Genomic DNA, 13,778 nt, shown 5'->3' with positions numbered 1-13,778 from the left:
GCAGTTCTATTTTTAGTTTAATTACTTGCACGCTTACTTCGCATGATAACGGTCTCCCTCAAAAGGTTTTCATACATATAGCATGATTAATATGAACTCTATAACCTATAACTGATATCACCTGCGATCCACTTGTCATATGCGTGCAGCGTGCATAGGTAGCCTACAGTTTATCTTTCCATTAAAGCCACAAACTATGAACACAAAAAGAAGACAGAGATAATATGCTTCGTGCCTGTCTGAAGGGTTATGCATGACCATAAGCAACACGACCAAACAACGACTGAAGAAAAGATCAGCTGCTGCCGGTGGACCATTTCTTGCTACTGATATGCGGAACAGTTGTTCCATACTCCCATGTTGCACGTAGGATAACTTTTTTAGCGGAAGTGTGTGTCCGCTTTGTGGTCCGTGTTTACAGATTTGGCATGTTTAGGACACTTGGAGAATTTTGTAATACACGAGCTCTAGTACTTGTTAAAGATTGGTTTGCCAATTACCAAGTGATGATTGTAAATTAATATGCTACAAATGAAATCGAATGTAGCAGGCTATGTTTATTAACGCAGTAGGCTAATGTAGTTCTGAGGAGTTGAGCAGGCAGACCCGTCTTCAATGCTTGAGTTTACTTGACTGACCCCTCTGCGTTCGGTCGGTCCAAGACAGATCAACAGCGACAGCGAAAGACAATTAGGGGCAGCAATGAAACTGAAAGAGCTCGAAAGCTGCCTCCAGCAAGTGGACGTGTTCGAGAAACCCAAAATTCTACTTGAACAGTATCCAACAAGTCCTCACATAGCAGGTAACATATTGCTCACATTAGATGCTAAGTCTACTAAGTAGAGATCATTGATTTGTTTGTTTGTTTATTTGTTTATGTATTTCAGGTTGCATGCTTTACACCATCCATAACACATTTGATGACATTAAGGGCAAGCTGGTTGCAGATTTGGGTTGTGGATGTGGAGTCCTCAGTATTGGAGCCGCAGTGCTTGATGCCGGGTAAAAAGAACACCTCTCTTGTTATTGTCTTCTGTGTCTTTTTGGGGGGATTTTTGTCGATATGGCCATGTCTGGTTTCTTGTTGTAGGTTATGTGTTGGTTTCGAGATTGACGAAGACGCAGTGGACATATTTAAAGGAAATGTTGAAGAGTTTGAACTGTCAAACATGGATGTGGTCCAGTGCGATGTATGTTCTCTTGAAACAATGTCATTTGCAAAGAAATTTGACACAGTCATTATGAATCCTCCTTTTGGCACAAAACGTAATCAAGGTGAGATACTGTATTAGCTGGCCCACTGTAAATCAGGTGTAAGGTGTAGGATACTACAAATTATAATTCAACATTCCTCTTTTCTGTGAAGGTATTGACATGACATTTTTGAAGACTGCAATAAGCATGGCAAAAACAGCTGTGTACTCTCTTCACAAAACATCGACACGGGAAGTAAGTTACAATTAGTAAATTTAGTCAGTTACAAATGTAATTTTTCCACTTTGCCTGCAATTTTACATTTTCAATGTTCAACTATCTCAGCATATACAGAAAAAGGCCAATGATTGGAATGTGGAAATGGAAGTAATAGCAGGTAAACTTTAATTTCCGTAGAATTCAAATGTGTTTTTACAGTTCTCTTCATAAAAGTGTGATCCTACATTTATTTAAAATGTTATTCCCCACAGAGCTCAGATATGACTTGCCTGCAACATATAAGTTCCATAAAAAGAAATCTGTAAGTCTGGTGTCAGTACACAACACATGTACATGAATGCACATTAAGCAGAATGGTGGTACTTAACTTGCATAGAGAGTCTACAGATGTTGTAATTCAAGTTCTTTCTTTAAAATGGTTGTCAAACAGTTACTGAACATCACTCTAACCAAGCCCAACCGTTTAACTAACTTTATCCATTGATTTCCATTAGCAGTGCCATCCTTGTTATAATTTGTGCATCTGTAGACCGTCTATAGGCGACCATGCAAGTAAAGTGTGTCCAGCAGGTTGTATTAACTGGGAAATTGGTTGTCCTTGTTTTGCGTGTAACAGAGGTTCTCAACCGTTTTGGGGTGAAGGCACACCAAAGGTTGTACCAAAACAGCAAGGCACACCGGTTCATGGTCACTGATATGTTATAGTAACATCATGGCACACAATGTAATAGGCTCTTATAGGTTCTCATTCAGACGCCCATACGTTTTCTACACAGAGTATTAATGAACTGAGAGATAGGCATATGCCCACATGATGTTGACTGAGTTTTCAATTAAGATTCTGCGTCATTTAATGCATTTAAAAATAGCCCTATACGTTATTTCATGGGCCTATAGAAAGACGCATCAGGTTCCTCAAAATTCCGCGGCTCACCTCGCTTTGTCTCCCGGCATACCAGTGTGCCAGCATACCTACAGAGAACCACTGTACTGTAGTACAGTTCCACAAGGCACCAGAGTATTCCTCTGACTAGTCCTCTGTGTTTGATAGATAGTTTGATAGATACAGTACCTTCTCTCCATAATGCAGGCCATGTCTCTCCATCTCCATTTTATTGCTGGAATTCTGGAACAGACAGACCATGGAAAACAACTCCCAAGTGGTCTTTTTGTCACACACTGTCACTCATATCATTCAGTCTGCCCTTAGTTAGTGTTGACTCGTTCACCAATCAGTCTTATGAGTGAACAAATAATTAATTAATTAATCGACATGTTTCAGTTGTATTATATTGTATTTTTGATGGCAAACTGAGTTGTGTTTTTTTATTATTTGAAAGTGTGGTAGTGAGTAAACTGAATAATCATCTGCTGTTTATCTCTGTTGCACAGGTTGATATTCAGGTGGACTTCATCAGATTCTCACTGAAATGAAGTCTGGGCTTGGAGCAGTTGAATACTTTTGTTTGTTTTCTTTCTAATATGTGATGTATCATGACCTTGATTTTAATAAATTGTTAAAAATATTCCAGATTTTCCATGAAAAATCCACATTGACCGTTTGATTTATTTCACTCATATCAGATACAGTCATGGCTGAAATTGTTGGCACCCCATGCTAAAGTTGTCTAAGAAGAGGAATATAAAATCATCTTTTGGAAATTGATTTTAATGGCTTACGTAATGAAATGAGGAAAAATCCAACCTTTAAGGACACCAATTTTCTTTATGAATGAATAATGTATCATGAATTGATGCTCATTGAGCTCAATGCAAATCAAACCAGTTAATAGGCTAACTGAACAAAGCCGAACAAAACACCATGCCAGTCTCTAGGTATGGTGAAGGGTGTGTGATGATGTGGGGCTATTTTAGTTCCAAAGGTCAAAGGAACTTTATCAACTTGAATCTTATTCCAGGCATTTTTTTAGGTATTAGGACTATAGGTGTCAAAATACTTTAAATGTATTAGCCAAAGGCATATTATGGTTGATAAAGAAGATTCACATTTTAACTTTCCTATCTACTATAAGTACAAGGAGCAACAGCACCTGCCATGACAGAGCGTTCCGGTGTTGTGTACCTTCATCAACACTAGATGGCAGTGAGTAGCTGCATCCGTTTGGCTCAAATACATGCTAGACTACAGCTCTCACCCTCCCCATTCCCATACCTATTCCCACCCTCTTTTCAATTGTATATTGCATCTTGCTTGTGCCTGTTGAGGTGTCCACAACTATGGCAACATTGCAGGGAGGAGGCAGACATTCCCAGCCGCAATCCCCCTCCAGACAGTTATATTACCTCATGGTGTCTATTTATTTGCAAATGTACTATACTGTATTTTCTTATATAGCCACTCTGTTCGGCACTGTTTGTATCAGTGTTGTGTGTAAAGCGCTTTGGGTTGCACTCTGTGCACGTTAAATGCGCTATATAAATAAACATGACTTACTTACTTAGTTATACTACCCTCCGTTATTCACGCTGTTCTGTATGTTTTTTATTTGTCGAGTGTTGTTCTTTGAGAGCAATGGTGGACCAGAGTCAAATTCCTTGTTTGTTTGCACAATCCTGTCCAAAGAAGATTCTGATTCTGGTTTAAAGTCACAATGTTACACACCTCCCTTCAATGAATCTGAAGCAAGTGTTGTGTAGCTTGAGCTGGTGTAAGAATTTGGTTAGTCTGGTTAGTAGTAGTCAAAGTTACAGAATGACACTCAAAAGCAGAATTGAAATAATATAATATTAAATATTAAAATTGGAGCCATAACGGGTGTCTAAATTGCACATTATGTATTGCGGAACAGATAGATAGATTGATAAATACTTTATTGATCCCCAAGGGGAAATTCAACATTAGTCAGTAGTGTTGTATTGGCTGTGGAGTGGTCACAGTGGTTGGGACTTCGTGATGATCACACATACAAGCAGGCATAGAAATGCAGTTGGAACATCAGTAGCCTAACTGAAAAGTTATTGACCCGGGTTGACCGTTGGGAGAGTCTGTATCACTGTTAAATATCAGTCAGTTGGTCCGTCAATAGTGATAACAAAACAATGGGAGAGTGTAAGAGCAGTGAGAGCACGCTGGATAACAGCCTCCAGGCTACAATCTTTACCTGGAGCAGGTAGATGTCGGGGTCAATCATGGAGTTACAGAAGTGTTACAGAATTTTGTCACGGTTTAAACTGTGCAGGCAAACCATACTATATTAGCCTGGCAAGCCGTCTAGATTATAGGCTAATACTATATATGAAAAAACACAGATAATCTCCCCACCGTTGTATTTTGTACAACATTTTTTAATTCCACAAGGCAGCCTCGCAAACTGTTAACTCTGTTTACCAACATACCACTAATCTTGTTCCTTTGTCCTCTTCTCAGACCTCAGCTTATGTTGACAAGGCAAAAGGTCCCTGAATATTGAAAGACAAAAGACTTACCCCTGAGCTCATGACTTGAAATAAAACACTGGGCTATGAAAGCCACTAGTAAGAGACATCTCACCGGGCTCTGTCACACTGCCACACACACACACACACACACACACAGTTGAAGTGCCACTGCACAAGTCATCGCTTTATGTGCAAACAAAATGAACACAAATAATATTAATTGTTTTGAATTGCTGTCACAAAAAAAAAAAGATTATAAAAAACCGAATCTTTTAGACAAGCAGAGTGAGGTTCATTTATAACTTCCTCACCTGCAGCCCTGCTGTCAGTTGCACCAATTCAACTTCCATCTTTGCATAGTTCCAACGTAAATGGCACTACATCAGTTTATGAGCTAATAAAAGCCAATAAAATTCAACGGCTTGCACCACGCAAATTCTTTCAGCATAACACCAAGTTAGGATATCATTTTAAACTTCTTTATCCTGAGGTGTAGGTCTACCGTAAGAGATTTATTGAAATTGGTTATCTCATTCAAATGGTAGGAAGGTTAAAATGAACTCCCAAAACAGAAATACAAATATCAGATATTTAGGCTCCATATCTCTCTCTCTCTCTCTCTAGTACTGTCTAGATCAGTACCCAAGGGAGCAGTAAGACGATCTGACCAAGTTTCACATTCACTTTTCATCATTTGTCAAAGTAAAAGTCCTCTCAATTCACAACACATACTGTATGCACAATGCACTCTGGCACATTTTAGCATAGTCAGTAGTATAATTCCAACAAAATAAGTGTTGTAAGCGACACCAAATAATATATGTATATGTAATAATATGAATGAGAACATATAACTCAACATTAATATGTTAGAAATAAACCAGATTTTCCATGCAAAAGCTATAGGTACATCGACCATTTCATTTATTATACTCATGTCAGATATGACATAACATCATTCTTATTTGTCTATGCAATACAATATTGTAAAATCTTTCAGTGAGCCTTTGTGTCAGAATCAATATTTTTATGAAAAATGTTATAGACTAGTTATACAGCTGTGACCAACTGTATTAGCGAAGGCATATTTTGGTTGATAAATTAGATTTACTTGATTTAAACTTTTCTATCTATGAACACAAGGAGCAACAACAGCTGCACCAACAGCTGGTGCACCTTTCCAAATCTCGTTGTACTTGTATCTTGTGTACCTGTCACCTGTGTAATAACAATAAAGGCTTGTGCTTATATCTTGTGTACCTGGTTAATGACAATAAAGGCTTGTGCTTGTATCTTGTGTAGGCTACCTGTGTAATGACAATAAAGGCTTGTGCTTGTATCTTGTGTACCTGTGTAATGACAATAGAGGCTTGTACTTGTATCTTACCTGTGTAATGACAATAGAGATTGAGAATGTGACGTCAAACGCAACGCATTTTGGGAATCGGTGGAAAAGTTGTTTTATTGACGTGCGGGAACAACGAAGTGCAGTTGTTGAAATGCCGTTTACCTGCTGTGTTATAAAATTCAATAGAGTAACATGAAGCTTATCTTTTATCGTTTTCCAGCGTGGAAAAATAATAGTACACGCCATGTTTCAGAGGTGATAAAAAGGCGAGGAATGGCATGGACAGCAGCAGTAAGGAAGCGCAAGATTATGTTATGTTTTTCACACTATTTTTTCACGCCTAGTTTTCATTATTATCATGCCAGATCAAAGACCCAGAACACTAGTTGACATGGGCTGGCATCAGGCGAGCCAAACATAGGCCCCTACCCACAATTCTTTGTATTTTGATGACATTGGTCACATGTCTTAGCGATCTCAAAGGCTTGAACTTGACTAGTGTTGTGTACCTTCATCAACACTAGATGACAGTGAGTAGCTGCATCCGTTTAGCTCAAATACATGCTGGACTGCAGCTCTCAGCACCCCACAAGGTAACACTGAGGGACCCAATCCGGTATTATCCCAGGTCGTACTGTACTTCTCGACGCTCTGCAGGTACATGTACGTGCCCTTGGAATACGAGTAGCCCCCCGTCACGTAGATGCAGCCGTTGATGATGGCGGCGCCACACTCCATCCTCCTCGTCCCGCTCAGGGTCGTAGCAGTCGGCAGTGTTGGGGAGTAACGCATTACATGTAATTGAGTTACGTAATTTAATTACAAAATAAATCTAACAGTAATATATTCCCAGCCGCACTCATCCTCCGGACAATAACATTACCCTATCCCACCCATAGTGTCTATTGGTCTGTTTATTCTTACATAGCCTTATTCGACTGCCCCTCATTCTAACTGCTCTGTATTTGTTATTCTTCTCATGTATTACTCGTTGAGTGTTGTACTTTGAGAGCAATGGAACCGGAGTCAAATTCCTTGTTTGTTTACACCTGTCCAATGAAGCTGATTCTGAATCTGGTAGCCTATACAGGCACAATGTTACACCCCTCCCTTCAATGAATCTGAAGCAAGTTAATTAGCTTGAGTTGATGTAATATTCAGTTAGTCTGGTTGGTATTCAATACAGGTCTTGAATCTCCCCTTGGGGATCAATAAAGTACATGTATCTGTATCAGATATTTAGTCTTTTTAGTGTCTTAGAGAACGCACATAACTTCAAACTTCCCGGGTTTTACAGAGAAACAGTGTAATGATTACATTTTACAGTTGGCAGTTGAGTTGAGAGAAGTTTTCATGCTTGACCACAGACTTCACACCACTGAAGTCCTAACCTGACACTTAGAGAATTCAGATTATTATAAGACAATGTTGGTAGACGGGCAGCATGACTCCTGAACTTCCATACTGAGAGACAAGAGACTTTCCCCAGCAGCTCATGACTTATGCTAAACACTGGGAAATGAAAGCCACAGGTAAGACACCTCCAAGGCAGAGGGGCATAGCACTCCTAGAAAACACAGCATACAATCCAACAGAGTATACCTTTTGACTTGACTTAATAAAATGGACCTGCTGATAAGGACTGGTCATTTACCGGACAGTGCAGACTCCACCAGGGCTCTGCCTCTTCCACATGCATGCAGACTGTTATCATGATGTTTCAAACAAAGCCACATTCATTCTGGACACATTTTACTACAACCGTCAGCATAATGAACGTTTGATATCATATTTAATCTCTAATTTCAAATGTGGTTCAGTGTGAGCAGTTAGGCTTTTTAGCATGACTTACGCAAAACACTGGGAAGTGAAAGCCACAGGTGAGACACGTCTCACTAGTCTCTGCCATGCTGACACACACAAACACACACACACACACACACACACACACACACACACACACACACACACACACACACACACACACACACACACACACACAGCAAAGCCAGAGGCTGGCAAGGCAGGGGGGAATAACACTCCTACACAACACAACCTGGCTTTCAAAGCTGGGGCATCCTGTTAATTTGCAAATAGTCAAGGTGTGTGTCAATTACACTGGGGCATCCTGTTCATTTAGGTTCACTAAGTAAAGATTATTTAGGTAACTCTTTACTTGATGGTATCTACAGAGGAGTGACATGACACGGTCATAACTTGTCATAACAAAACCCAAATGACACAAATCCTAACCCTAACCTGTCATAACAAAAAACAAATTACACAAATCCTAACCCTAACCTGTCATGACAGTTGGCAGTTGAGAGAAGTTTTCATGCTTGACCACAGACTTCACACCACTGAAGTCCTAACCTGACACTTAGAGAATTCAGATTATTACAAGACAAATGCTGGTAGACGGGCAGCATGACTCCTGAACTTCCATACTGAGAGACAAGAGACTTTCCCCTGCACTCATGACTTATGCCAAACACTGGGAAATGAAAGCCACAGTAGGTAAGACACGTCCAAGGCAGAGGGGCATAACGCTCCTAGAAAACACAGCATACAATCCAACAGAATATACCTTTTGACTTGACTTAATAAAATGAACCTGCTGATAAGGACTGGTCATTTACCGGACAGTGCAGACTCCACCAGGGCTCTGCCTCTTCCACATGCCACGCGGACTGCTATCATGATGTTTCAAACAAAGCCACATTCAGGAGACATTTTACTACAACCGTCAACGTAATGAACCTTTGGTATCATATTTAATCTCTAATTTCAAATGTGATTCAGTGTGAGCAGTTAGCCTTTTTTTGCAAAAGAAACGGACCTGATTATTTATAACTGTATATAGGGACTGAAAAGTACAGTATTAAAAGTTACAAATGTGCATATAGTCAAGTCAAGTCAAGTCAAGTTTATTTATATAGCACATTTCATACACAGAGGTCATTCAATGTGCTTGAATGACCTCTGTGTCATATAGCACAATTCTGTTCTGAAACACTCTTTTATGGCATGATTCAAATGGCAGGAAGCCCATCTGAGATTGAGTGAGTGGCAGCAGGAAAGGTGCATGCTGGGATATGATCTGGGGAGCTATGAGAAGAGGTGCATGCTGGGATATGATCTGAGGAACTATGAGAGAGTGAAAGCAGAGAATGGCCCTTTCCGAAACCAGTCCCTACTCACTTCGACTCGGTTAGCGAGTGAATTTCCTTTTCAAGTCCACTCGTGGGTGCGGAGAACACTCGCATTTGAAGGGTTAGGGGGTTAAAACAGCGCTACATTTCGGATGCGCTTGAAGGGAGAAGGAAGTTGACGTCATATTCGTTTTCATAGACATTATGAAGCCAATATATATTAACAGGCTCGGCGTCAGGGGGGGGGCATAGGGGTCCAGGCCCCCCCAAACAGGTCTCTGTGCCCCCCCCAAACAGAGTGCCCTGTAGTAGATATTTTGCAGTATTTTGCCCCCCGCCCCGACAGGTGCCCCCCCCCCCCCCCGTCGATGCTCATAGCCCCCCCACTCGTTGCTCTCTGCCTCCGAGCCTGTATATTAAATATCCAATTAACATGTTCTGGACACCCCTGTGTATTAGGATATACATCCCTCTTCTCTTCTTTCATTACTATGAGTGAGGAGTTGCATTTCATGCTTTATTTAACATCAAATTATAAAAGTGCTGTAAATGCGACCTGCACATGTGTTTAAATATTACAGCCTACTTCTGTACGATCTTGCACATTTTACTGAGTATCAAACTAAACATGAGTTGTTACAATGTAGCTTAAAACACGCTTTTGTCTGTAAATGCTGTCACACGGACCAAAAAACAACTGGCAGGGAGATACGCTAGCTGCACGAACACTTGAAAACGGTTGCACCTGCGTTTCAAGACAGCATCGATGCTGACTTGCTCCTGGAGGCGTGGTAGCCCCTCTCCCTAGGCACTTCACTCGTCTCAAAATTCGTTTCGGATGATACTTAATGTGGAGGACCCTCGCGTGAATGCGCAAACGAAGTGGAAGTGTGTAGGACTAGGGTTTAGGGATCCGTTTCGGAAAGGGCCATTGTCTAATAAGGGGAGAAGGACCACTTGCTAAATACCTCCGCATGGTACTGCAACTAGAGGGCGATCGCAAGCAAGTGATGAATGAATGGGTAGCAACGGACCCAATATCACATTTGTCTTTATATAATTGTTTCTCCTGAAATTGCATTAGGCCTAATGCATGCGATGCAGGATAACTTGACTTGACAATTAGCTGACCAATGCAATTTTCAATATGTGTTGTTATTCCTAAAAACTCTTTCAAAGTTTTCATGTCACGTGACACAAAAGCGAACCACTTTACGGCCATAGCCCTAAAAGAAGGTTCAACTTCACGACGGTCGTCGTAATCGGTCTCGATTTCTCGCTGACCAATCAGCATCCATGAGCTAAATGCTAGCATGTTACACGGAAAACGGCCCATCCTATGAAAAGCAGAAAGGACATGAGTGACTTTTTATTTCATTTCCAGTGGAAAACCTATACTCAGGTAGCTACTACGACAATGTACATTAAGAAATGAAGTTGTCAACTGTGAAAAAAACGAGTTTTAGCCGCTTAGCTCCATAAACCACAATTCATTTATGATAGTGTGTTCATGCACCTCGGACCTTCGGAAATTTCTGACCTCCGATAGCGGAAAAATGACATGAACGCTAGGTCGGGTTGGATTTTTTGCTCGGAGACTCGTGCGGAAGTTTTGTGCCCCGAGGTGTCCGACTTGACGTCACTCTCATATTCTCCAACCACGACGGCCTCCCTTGCAACAACACAAGAGGTGAATTTCACTGTCATTACGAATAGGCAAGGTAATTTGTCACTAAATTAACAACACAGATAGAAACACTCGCCCAAGACATTTTCCTTCTTGCTCAACCATACTAAGCAGTTGTAATAACGTATTTATGCGTTTCCTGTATTTATTTTCCGAACTGATCTCATGAACACACTTTTTTCGGAGGTCGGGACTTTTTAAAGGCGGGTCCTCCGAGGTTCCGGGCTGCATGAACGCAGTATCACTTGTCGGCAGCGCCCCTAGCGGAATTTCAACAGATTGCAGGAACAATCCGGTACAATGGAGTTAATAGAAAGTGGACCGGCTCTCCCTAAAGGGGCTCTGGTGAAAGGCAGTGGGAGAAGAGGTGCATGCTGGGATATGATTCGAGGAGCTATGAGAAGAGGTGCATGCTGGGATATGATTCGAGGAGCTATGAGAAGAGGTGCATGCTGGGATATGACTTGAGGAGATATGAGAAGAGATGCATGCTGGGATATGACCTGGGGAGCTATGAGAAGAGGTGCATGCTGGGATATGATCTGAGGAGAGTTGGGTCTCACCTTGACTTTGCAGTGTGTGAGCAAACCCCACATGGGCTGGGCACAGGCCTCCAGATCGGCTGCAAACGCTGCATAGTACGTCTGCGACTCAAACTCCACATGCTCATTCAGCTCCCGCTTGTTCAGGTTCATACCTGCAGGACGTAAACCACACGTCTCACTAGTCTCTACATGCTGACACACACACACACACACACACACACACACAAACACACACACACACACACACACACACACTGCAAGGCCAGCGGCTAGCGAGGCAAAGGGGTGTAACACTCCTACACAGCAAAGCCTGGCTACCAATGCTGGCCATCCCTTTCATTGGAAAATCATCAAGGTGTGTTCAAATTACGTATATCAAGCCTCCCCCACATGCCCCGTGGACTGTTATCATGAAATCAAACTAAGCAGTGGGGACACATTTGACTACAACCGTCACCATTGCACACACATTATTACACATAATGTCACATCTCTAATTACAAATTAACCTGAGGGTAAGCTGTTAGGCTTCTTGGCAGAAACTAATCTGATTTTTTTAGGTTTTATAAGATGTTTAGAGGGACTGAAAAGTATGGTATCAAAAATGACAAATGCTGATATTGCACATTAACATATTTCGACACTGACTTTACATGATCAATCAGTAGGTGTGTAACATTTTAAAAATTGTGTCAAATTAGATAAGGATGTTGTAGCACTGGATTTTGCTCAAATGTTGTCTATATATGCACAATGGGTCCCAAAACCAAAGCCTGTCAAATGTTTGTGTTCAAATCCTATGTCTTCACATTACAGTATTTTCAGCCCTCGAAATTACTTCAGTATTACAGCCTGACAATTTCATTATCTGGGAAGCAATATCTGGGCATTATTATAATGAAAAATGTTATTCATTGGCAGCCCAAGCTTTGTAAGGTTCAAACATGTTCTCAGTATGACTGAAACATTAAAAGTAGGCTATCATTGGTATTCTACAAGGCCATAGATTTTTTAGATAAGTGTAAACTTGGTTTTGTATGTTGGTATCAATTATTATTTTGGAAACATTAAAGGGAGGCTGTGTTTCTCATTAATTTGCCAATTAAGATTAAAATAATATATGGGGTATCAAGTAGGCACTTGAAAATCTATGTGAAAAAAGCTCAGTGTATGTGCATTGGTGCCAATGGTGTACCATAGGTATATGAATAATCCTAATATCAATCAAAATCATTGTTTTGTCTCAGGGCCAAGAATGAAAAGGCCTACTTCGCATAGCGGAGGAACAGGGCTAAATAAAACGATGGCAAATGATAATTATCCTTCCTAAAAATGCACTCGGGTATCTTTTTTTTGTTGGCAATGGAACTGTTGTATAAAAGCATTATCGCACTCGTGGTCGTGGTGTTGTTGTCGTGCCTGCGGCGAACGACAGCCGTGGCGATATTGGCCAACAACACCACTCCCACTCGTGCGATAATGCTTAAGTATCCAATGTAACCAATTGAACATTACCAAAAACATTATAATCACAACTTTCTATCCTTAGTTTTATCCTCAATATCTTCATGAGACATCAACATTAATAAAGTATATTTGAAGACAAAATAATGATTGGTGCCATGTGGATACCAATATCGTTTGCTCTTTGTTCCATATCTATGGCCTTATATAAAACGAATGGGTATGCAGCGCAAACCTTTATTAATCCAATCATACAGAGGACATGTCTGTCTTCCACCCTAGAGTTTGGGAAGTAGGCTGTGAAAACCATACTATTTGGGAAGGCTATAAATAATACGTTTCAAGATTTTAATGCCCAAACATGGCTTCCAATACAGGGCATTTCTGAGAGTGTGAAAACAACAAAGGTGAAAAAATGTATGAAAGCATTGTAAAAAAAATAAATAATAATTCACAGGTCTTAGTTTTGGGACCTAAAGGCAGACAAACTCTGAGAAAAATCTTAGACGGTGCAGCAAAACAAATCCTGGATTTCTTTCTGAACTGACAGAATGGCCCAGAATTACAATCAACTAAAGGATGAAGACAGACTAGGCACACATTCTGATCTCTTTTTATATTTATTAAAGAAGCCATAGAATGGATGAATCGAGTATTGTACTGTGTTCTCTGATGTTACAATAGTATTTAACTTTGATTCATAAAAATGAAACTCAATTGCAATGTTAAGCCCAATTAAAACCTTATAT

At 40.5% G+C, this 13,778-nt stretch overlaps 1 protein-coding gene across 1 annotated transcript; it reads left to right on the top strand.

Moving 5' to 3' along the window:
- The first annotated feature begins 299 nt into the window (after window positions 1–299).
- Window positions 300–2,989, top strand: mettl5 (methyltransferase 5, N6-adenosine). The gene is made up of 7 exons (XM_062534911.1): window positions 300–802; window positions 888–1,002; window positions 1,091–1,275; window positions 1,367–1,449; window positions 1,540–1,591; window positions 1,686–1,735; window positions 2,827–2,989. Exons 1-7 carry the CDS (start codon window positions 703–705, stop codon window positions 2,866–2,868), a joined length of 627 nt encoding a protein of 208 aa, XP_062390895.1. The 5' UTR covers window positions 300–702; the 3' UTR covers window positions 2,869–2,989.
- Window positions 2,990–13,778: the final 10,789 nt, after the last annotated feature.

Source organism: Sardina pilchardus, chromosome 4, assembly GCF_963854185.1.
Source record: "Sardina pilchardus chromosome 4, fSarPil1.1, whole genome shotgun sequence".
Classification (NCBI taxonomy): domain Eukaryota; kingdom Metazoa; phylum Chordata; class Actinopteri; order Clupeiformes; family Clupeidae; genus Sardina; species Sardina pilchardus.
Note: the sequence above shows the minus strand (reverse complement) of the source record. Positions and strands in the feature narration are given on the sequence as shown.